Source organism: Sardina pilchardus, chromosome 12 (assembly GCF_963854185.1).
Source record: "Sardina pilchardus chromosome 12, fSarPil1.1, whole genome shotgun sequence".
NCBI lineage: Eukaryota > Metazoa > Chordata > Actinopteri > Clupeiformes > Clupeidae > Sardina > Sardina pilchardus.
In genome coordinates this window covers 21,800,183-21,810,277 of record NC_085005.1, presented here as the reverse complement: position 1 = coordinate 21,810,277, position 10,095 = coordinate 21,800,183, and the positions used below count along the sequence as shown (strand labels likewise).

At 43.8% G+C, this 10,095-nt stretch overlaps 1 protein-coding gene across 1 annotated transcript in view; it reads left to right on the top strand.

The window, feature by feature from the left end:
* The window catches only part of LOC134097393 (MAM domain-containing glycosylphosphatidylinositol anchor protein 2-like), a 197,724-nt gene that overhangs the window by 53,038 nt on the left and 134,591 nt on the right, over positions 1-10,095 (top strand). The window contains exon 2 of the mRNA XM_062550274.1: positions 8,766-8,905. Coding sequence (XP_062406258.1) covers positions 8,766-8,905 — 140 coding nt within the window. The remainder of the gene's footprint in view (positions 1-8,765; positions 8,906-10,095) is intronic.

Genomic DNA, 10,095 nt, shown 5'->3' with positions numbered 1-10,095 from the left:
TGAGAGAGAGAGAGAGAGAGAAAGAGAGAGAGAGAGAGAGAGAGAGAGAGAGAGAGAGAGAGAGAGAGAGAGAGAGAGAGAGAGAGAGAGAGGGAGAGGCCGAGAGAGTCTTGTGTGCCCCTGTCCTCATTAGCGTCTCACACAAGCTAAGCTCCTAGATCAGACCTGCACCTATGCAACCGCCGCGGGACTCAGCATGCACTCAGAACACACACACACACACATGCACACACACACACACACACACATGCGCACACACACACACACACACACACACACACACACACACACACACACACACACACACACACACACACACACACACACACACACACACACACACACACACAGCTTGTGTGCTTCTTCCTGTGATGGCAGCTCACTACAGGACAGATCTGGCTCAGGTGACGTTCTGTTGTGGCCCAGTCTAATAGCCCAGTTCTGAACACGGTTCTGCAGCATAACGTTCCTGTTTTGAATAAGGCACGGTACCATAAGAGCGCAGGTATGCTTCTCGCCTAAACCTGCTATGGCCTTTTGTGGCCCGCATTCGGGTGAGTTCTGGCCCAGGTCCATATCGGGTCTCAGAAAGGTGATGACCTGCACACCCACCGGAGAGCTCCCATTAAAGTGCCTTTTAATAAGTATGTTTTATTATTAATGTTATTCTTAACATACTTAAAGAGAAACTATGCAAGATTGGCGATTTTCATCTTCAGTTTTGCTTTCGCTTTTCGTTTTCGCTCGTTTTATGCTTGCATATTTCTCTGCAGAGCTTCCCCTACAGCTTTAGCGTGTATAAATTGCCAGCGTGGTGCTTCTCGTTCCTCACGCATCTCAGACTTCCAGATGTAAACAAGGAGCAGTCGCTCCCTGGACAAATTTCAAGGCTGCAATAGCGGATAGGGACACTGGCGGCGGGAGGAAATATTACTGTTTTTGATAAAACTGGTCAGTCAAGCAAAACAAAGATTCCTAAGTGATTTCATGACTATGAAAATGTTGCATAGTGTCTCTTTAATGTTTATTCTTTTTATTACCGTAAGTAATGTTTCGAGCCCTTATGGCCCTCTAAATTTTGGATCCTGCACCCAAATTATTTGTATGCGCATGATTAAACTTTGTTTATTCATATCTGGTGTCTGCCAGGTCTTTTCAGTGCCTGGACCTTTTTGTCGTCTCACCCCCAGTTCATAAAAAAGGCTCTCCATACCGATCTGTGAACTGTACTATGTACTGAACAAACACCAGAAGACAGTGATAGTTTATCGGGCTTACTCGATTGGAAAGTCCTACCGACTGCACCTTTGCTCCGGCTGTTTTCCGGAACATTTTCGTCCGTGTCATATTCTCGGACTCGGCTAACGGTCCTTGAGAGGAGCGGAGTATCTGTCTGACAGAACCCATCCCACAATTTCCCCTTGGTTTCCCAGCATGCTCGGCTGCGGGGCGTCTCTGGCTCCGCAGTGAGGTGAATCGGAAGCCACATCTGTCTCCATCATCATCATCACGGTGTCCACTGGAGCTGAAGTGCTTAGCAACGCTCCCTCACCTGCCCTGCAATTATGGGATGGCCACGCTTGTGATGCAGTAGCCAGTGGAGGCTAGGCATGAGTCAGTGTAGTGTAGGGCTTCCTCTGATGGATAGTGCCTAGCTGTCAGTGCTACACTCTTAAATTCCATTCTACAAGGTGTGGTACTGTGCAGTGTGTGTGTGTGTGTGTGTGTGTGTGTGTGTGTGTGTGTGTGTGTGTGTGTGTGTGTGTGCGTGTTTGTGTGTGTGGGTGTGTGTGGGTGTGTGTGTGTGTGTGTGTGAGTGAGTGAGTGTGTGTTTGTAAGAGAGAGAGAGACAGAGAGAGAGATAGAGATAGAGAGAGAGAGAAAGAGAGAGAGAGAGAATTTGAATTTTAAAAAACCTTTATTACATTCTTGACATAAAGTACTACATGCTCAATTCGTCACAATGTAGAGTCAAAAATAGATAAATAAAAAAATAAAATAAAAACGCAGAGCAAGTTATGCTCGCAAAAAATGTGCAAAATGCAAATCACCATCAATAACCATACACAGCACACCATCATGACACCATATTTCTTCAAAAGGTTCAAGGTTTGTCATGGCCTTGTAGAAATGAAAATCAATTAATATACGAGACCTCACCAGTATTGAGAAGATCATTACAATGTCATCATTAGAAGTTTGCTCAATTTTGTTTCTACGACTCACATAGATCGCCATTTTTGCTTGACCTAGGAGAAAGTTTAACAGCTGACATTTGAACTTATGTTTCCGCACATACTTAAAACCCAAAATAAAAGTCTCCATTGAAAATGTTTCCTTAAAACAGTCAAAGAGTGACTGTAGCACATCAAATAACAGCCTTAGCCTCACACACTGCATAAAAGCATGAAACACAGTCTCTCTCAAAAAACAGAAAGGGCACTCCTCACTCACAGCAGGATTCAACACTGATACAAAAGCATTAACTGCAATTGCTCCATGCAGAATCCTCCATTGCAAATCCCCACATTTTTTGGCTAATGGTGACTTGTATAGTGCTCGCCACTGAGGACGGACATCCTCCCCCATATGCAAAACAGAACACCAGGGCGTTTCCACCCTTTTGTCCAGAGACTTTTTGTTAAAAGACTTCACACAAAGTTTATATAAATCTTTGCCAGTAGCCGGCTTCAGACCCAGCAAAATCACATGTTCAGCCTGCAAATAAGATGTAAAACCTGCCAAATTTGGCGACAATAAAAGATTGGGGAAAGGATCGTCACAAACTGAGCTGCATGAACCTCTGAAGTTGTCCGCCAACATCTGCAATTGTTCCCTTGTTAAAGAGGTTCGCCATCTCTCAAGTAGCTGGGCTACTACTCGAATGGATCTCATCCCCAACCGACTGGCAACTTGTTCAAAGTTAGCAAAGTCTGGGCCTGCTAACTTGAGTAAAACCTCAATAGTAACAACTCCAGACCTAAGAAGACTATGTGTGATTGCAGGAAGGGATTTATCAAGTGATATATCTAAAACAGAACCATATATCAGCGGCTCTTTTAAAAGCCAGTACAAGGACTGTGTGCTACCTGTTCGTTGCACTGTTAAAAGAGACCAAACCTTAAAAACATTACGATAAAACACAGGGAGATTGTTGACGTTCAGTCTCTTTGCATCCATCCAAAACAGAGTTCTGTCCAGCCCCAGCCCATCAAAAGTCTGTAAAATGGCACATGCCACAAGTTTCCAGCTGGAATCCAGTGGCCCGCTGAGAAGACGCTGGACAAACTGCAACCGAAACGCTGCTGTCCTGCTTTGTAGCTGCACAAGTCCGTGTCCACCTTCCTCTTTGGGCAAGTATAAGATGCTCTGCGGTACCCAGTGAAGCTTGTCCCAGAAGAAGTCCACTAGGATTGACTGGATCTTAGACAGTAAGTGTGTTGGAGGGTCCACACAAGATAACTGATGCCATAGGGAGGATGCCACCAAGTTATTGATAACAAGAACCCGCCCCTTGTAGGATATCTTTCCTAGTAAGAATCTCCATTTATCGAGGCGGCCCTTTACTTTTTCAACAGCCCCATCAAAGTTTTTTTGAATGAAGCTTTCATCCCCTAAAAAAACACCAAGATATTTAAAACCACCCCTGGCCCAATGTAAGCCAGCTGGAAGGCACGGCTCTCCCTTTAACCATGACCCAACCAGCAATGCTACGCTTTTGGACCAGTTCACCTTTGCTGAGGAAAGCACATTAAAATCATCACAAATCTTTAACATAACATTCAAGTCCCTTTGCCCATTTACCAGCACAGCCACATCATCTGCATATGCAGACACTTTAAAAACACTTTCACAAGTTGGAATCTTCACCCCAACAAGTTCTTTCCTCAATTTCACCAGTAGGGGTTCAATGGCCAAAGCATACAACATGCCAGACAAAGCACATCCTTGTCTGACCCCTCTGTGAACTTTAAAAGGAGCACACAAGTCACCATTAACCTTGAGTATACTCTCAATGTCACTGTACAAAACTCTAACCATGTCAATAAACTCATGGCAAAAACCAAAAGCCGCCAGAGCACTCCACAAATAGTTATGCTCGACACGATCAAAAGCTTTCTCTTGATCAATGGAGACTAAACCGAATTCCAAATTAAAAAGCTTACTTACATCAAAAATGTCCCTGATAAAAGAAATGTTATTTTGGATCAATCTACCTGGCACACAGTAGGTCTGGTCAGGGTGAATAACCTGCTCTACAACTTCACTTAATCTATTTGCTAGTGCTTTAGAAAGCAGTTTGTACTCAGTGCAAAGGATTGACACAGGTCGCCAAGAACGTATGTCGTTCAAGTCCCCTTTCTTGGGGAGCAAAGTGAGCACTGCCCTTCGACAGCTCAGTGGCAACCGCCTCCTGACAAGACTGTCCCTAAGAACAGCCAGCACATCGTCACCCACTTCTGGCCAAAAGGACTTATAAAAGTCCACAGATAGACCGTCCAACCCCGGTGCCTTTCCACACTCCATGCTCTGGAGGGCTCTCTGCAGTTCCCCTGAGGTCAATGCCTTTCCAAGGACCGCATTCGCCTCTTCGGCCACCTGGGGGAGATCTTCAAGGAAGGCCTGGTCATCCTCCTGATTATCAGAGCTTTCACTCTTATAAAGTCCTGTGTAAAAATTCACTGCTCTCTGACGTATTTTCGCCAAATCGGACAACAGTACTCCATCCTCTGAACGAAGAGAGTGAATGAATCTTCTCTGCCCATTCTTTTTCTCCAGATTAAAAAAGAATTTAGATGGGCCATCCATCAACTCCACACTTTGGAAGCGGGACCTGACCAGAGCTCCCTGTGCCTTTACTCCAAGCAGATCAGCCAGTGATTTTTGTTTTGCTTTAAAATTTGCAGTGTACGACTGATTACCAGTTTGTTCAGCTAAAACTTGGAGTTCAATGATCTCCTTTTCTAATTTGACCATTGAAAGAGTTAAGTCCCTTGTGACACTGAATGTATATTCTTGACACAGTTGCCTAATTTGCATCTTGCCAAAGTCCCACCACTGTTGTAACGAATTAAAAGATGGTTTTGTATTCCTAAAATCATCCCAAAATAGCCTAAACACCTCCCTAAAATGGCCATCGGATGACAAGCTACTGTTAAAATGCCAATACGCACTTTTACACTTGACAGAACTTAAAGAAATAAAACAAAAAACCAAACTGTGGTCTGAAAAACCAACTGGAATAATTGAACATTTCCTAAACAAACTCATTTGATGTTTAAAACCATAAAACCTGTCAAGTCTAGCTAAAGACAACCGATTATTGTATGAGTGAACCCAAGTGTATTGTTTTTGTGTACTGTGAAAATTCCTCCAAATGTCAACAAGTTCATTCACATTAATAAGCTCTATGAGCCTTCTGCGTGATGGCATATGAGGCTCAACATGATTACGGTCCATTGTGTTTTCAGTACAGTTAAAATCGCCTCCCACAAGTAAAATATCTTCAGAGTCACAGTTGCGTACAGCATCACTCAAAATATTCAAGAAAAGCATTCTATCTATTGGTGAAGTGGGTGCATAAACACAAAAAAAAACAAAGAAGCTGTTTTCAAACTGCGCTCTGACTTTTAAAAGTCTACCCTTAACAATGTCGTCAGTCTGGTAGGAAATAGGAGTAAAAGTCCTAGAAAACAGAATGGCAACTCCCCCACTATTTGATGTGTTGTGACTTAAAATAGACAGGCCATCAAACTCACTTGCCCAGTCAGCAGCAATTGAGGCATCAGAGTGTGTTTCCTGAGCAAAAAACACATCAAATCTATTCTTTTTAATAGTTTCAAACAACAAGGCTCTTTTGCTTCTTTCTCTGGCCCCATTTAAGTTTAAAGAAGCAATACTAATCTCACCCATGATAAAATTTAAAAAATATAAGAGTTGTATACACACTACCATCATAAGACAAGGGGGGTATAAAACGAATCTAACATTAAACATCACTATTTACCGTCACATTAATCTTAGTCATTATCTTTTTGAGACGGAAACACTCAGGATTTGTAAAGCAGCCTTCACTCATGAAAGATTTCGTTTTCATGGTGAACTGCTCTACATCAGGGAAGTATTCGTCAATACGAATATTTCTCATATGTTTTGTCTTTTTTAGAAAAGATTTGACGTCCTCGACACTGTAATCGCGACTAGTATAACCACTTTTACGCACGCTGCAAGTAAAGCTACAGTCAGAAAAGTCACTTTCGTACTCATTATCTGTCCCGCTGAGGTCAGTCAGAGTATCGCTCTTTTTACCCCTTCTGGATCTTTTTCTTTTAGAGGGAATTTTAAAAACATTTTCATCAGTCTCCATGAGGGAAACATCAAGAGAAGCAAGAACTGGATCGAAATTAACAGCAGAAGCACTACTCTGCGAGTCCTGTGTGGACTGACTCTCAGACTCTGCGTTGCCCGCCTCAGCCCCGACATCTGCGGAAGCACTTTGTTCCGTACGATCTGGTTCTTCAACCACGGCTATCCCGTCCACCTCTTCCCGTGGAAGGGAAGCATGAACTGCCCCTACTGCTGACTCGGCTGAGACAGTCTCGGGCCCACTGGTTACAGCGGGTGCTGCATCCACAACAGCAGACGTACTCGCTACGGCAGACTGTTCTTCTGCCACATTAACCCCACTGGAGTTTTCATGATTTGTTTGAACATCACTCGAAATTTCCTTAGCCTTGGGACACGCACGTACAAGGTGCCCTGTTTGCCCACACCCAAAACACTTCATGACACTTGTAGAGGCATATATAACGTAACTAAAATTATCCACCTTTAAATTTAAAGTTAGATCTAGATCGTCTTTATTGTCTTTCAAAATCATAAACACGGATCGCCTGAAGGACACTACGTGTTTCAGAAGAGGGGATTTACTTCCAATTGGAATCTTTTTAATTGTGGATACCAGTTTACCGTACCGTGACAGAGTTTGTGTTAAAACCTCATCTTTAATGAATGGGGGAACATTTGATAAGGTAACTTTTTTCGATGGAGTGGAGAGAGGAAGGACGGAGGTAAAAATACCGTCAACCACAATTCCCTTCTCAATCAGTTCGTTAGCCAACTCGACAGACTCCAAAAACAACACTATCGCATTGTTCATGCGAGCGGCTGACAGAATATTATCATGTCCTATAACATCTCCTGCAGCTAAGCTACACTCTTCTACACTGGCAGTCGATGCTATTTTAATGGCATGACGCCGCGTAAGTTTTTCAAAATTCTCCATACCAAGGGCGGCTGCAACCAAACACTGGGAGCAGACGCCCAGGTAAAACGAATTACAACACCAACAACCAAAAACCTCACACCGTGTTTCTATACTAATTCAAACAGAACAAAACCTTAACACTATAAAGAAAAAAAGAAAAAATGTAAAACGCATAAAGGTAGAAAAAGATAGAAAAAGATAGAACACTGTTCCTGGCACAGCGGCCAACAGTCGCACTCACTCAAACGCTCGGCTCCGCCCACTCACACCGTCATGCGCACAGAGAGAGAGAGAGAGAGAGAGAGAGAGAAATAGAGAGAAACACGTGTCTTTAAAAAAATCAGTATGTGAGTGTGTTTCAAACGTGCCTGGTTCTGGTTGTCAAATAGGAGTTTTGCAGTTCAATCACTGTGAGCCGTTAAGAAGCCAACTGGCTTGGTAGGCCGTAGCCATTGGCATGCACTTAACAAAAGTTTGGCAGGCCGCAGCTTCTGCTTTATCAACATGTCCTACTTCTGGCAAAGAATATGTAGTTAGACAGATGACAAACCATTAAGTAGGACTTTCATGTGGGGAATAAAGAGGGACATATTCAATACAAACATCTGTGATCATCGTTCTCTCTCTGTGTGTTTATTTTAATTATTGTGAAATCTATTCTTCATTCCCATTCATTCTCTTCTCTGTAGACAGTTTCTATGTGTTCCTTTTGAGTCTTCAGAGGCCCCTGAAAGACCTTGGTTGTGTGTTGTTGTTGTGTTGTTGTTGTTTTTTTTTCATGGTAGTGATTTATGTGACGCTTTTATGGTCCTTTCTGTTTACACTGCTGGGGCTGCTGCTATCGCTCCTGCCACCATCTCTCTTGTGATGAGGAGCAGTCAATAGCTGTGTTTACGTTTGTCGCCATTCAGCCGCTGATATGTTTCTCCGAAACAAACAAGTGGAGGAACATTCAATTACTGCCATTTGTAAAATGACAAGGGGAGCTGCGTGCCCACATAGAAGTAAACACATTTGTTCATCTGCGCTGGTTATGAAAGGTCTGGCATGGAAATTCACATCTGACTGCGGGACAGATGCGGGCCAAGTCTGGGGCACCGTTGTTTTCAGCTGTCAGCCTCTGTCTAGATGTTGAGCAAAGAGGCACATTCTTTGAACAGAGGTATTGAACATTAGGGGCGCACATTTTCTATGAACTATTATAGAATACATGAAATAGAACTAGCGCCTGCTGCTCTGAACTCCAATTGAAAAAAAAGTTACATTCCAAGCAGAATAGCACACAACGTCGATTTTACATTTTACAAACGGCATATCACCCCATCTGATCTTGTCCCTGAACTATTGCAGGCGTTCTCAACCATTCACGGCGAACGCAAGACAAACAGAAATTTTCGTGAACCATTGTCAATGTTTGAGAATTTGAACGCGGCTTTGTTTCCCCCTCCCCCTCCTTGTACTGCCCCTCTGACCATTGTGTCTGTTGTGTTCTCCACAGCGCCTCCTAGTGTCCGGATTGTGCACTCGGGCCACGCCTGCAATGTGGAGGAGGAGCGCTACTCGGAGCGAGTCTACACCATTAGGGAGGGCGAGATCCTGGAGCTCACCTGCCTCGTCACCGGACACCCCAGGCCTCAGGTGAGTCACCACAGGATATGACATCAGAGCATGAGTATTGCTTCCTGTTCAACAGGATATCATATAGAGCCTTATGTGAATCATCTAATCCACATCTTATGCAGCAAGACAGCAAGTCTATTTGCTAAAAAAAACAAATGCGCAACAGAGAAATAATTAATTGAAAGCAAGCCAGAAAACTTACAACAAATGGCTGAATGCAGTTGAACACATTCTTTCAGACCTCGTGTATTAGTGTGTGCAGCTTTTGATACTCAGTTTGACTGGGGTGCCATGTCCTGAAAATACCCCCTCAGTTCTGTTTGCCTTATCAAACGCAACTCACAACACACTAATCTTTCATCCTCTGTGTTCGCTTTGAAACCTATTCCCATATGGCAGGAGCTTAATCAAACACAAACTCCGACTTCGGAGATCGCATGAGATCTGAAATTATCGCCACGCGCGCTGTGTGTTTTGAGCGTCATTGACGCTGATCTCTCAAATTTGGGCAATTACGGCATTAAAGAGAACAGCGGCACGGGCTCTCTTAATTAATCTGCTGAACGAGGGGAAGCGGTGCCACAGATGTGGTCCTGTCGTCTTTCCCTTTGAAGATGGAGGAGACGCCGCGCAGCCCGCGCTAATCCGCTCGCTTCATAGCGCTCCTCAGACATCCCCCCACTGAGTGTGTCTGCTAAGGGCGCCAAGATAAACTTTCCACAAGCCCAAGCTCAAGCCATCAGGGGATGGGGACACCTCAACTACTACTGCAGGATGATAAGAACACGAATGTCAGGGGTCAACTCCCAGGGAGACCAGCTACTGTTGAAATCCAGCCGGGACTGGAGGCTCATGTGGATAAAGCCTGCTAAATGAGTCCATATTAATTTAGGTAATTCTACAGTATGGACCCTGATTTGAAAGGTGGCCAAAGTGCAAAGTCTTAAATTGAGCTAAAGCTAATTTAGTAATGACGCGTGGTGGCACCACTGATTGCTGCACTCATACTACAAATGAGTCCAAGTGCTCAGGGGGACACGGGCTCAAGTCCGACCTGGGTTGTTTCCTGATCCCATCCCATATTCCTGTCTCTTCACTTCCTGTTCAATAGGCAATAAGCAAAAAAAGACAATATATACTATATAGTTGCATGTTTTATACAGTGAGCAACATTCTATGCTCGAAAATCAATTCATGGGTAAGACACT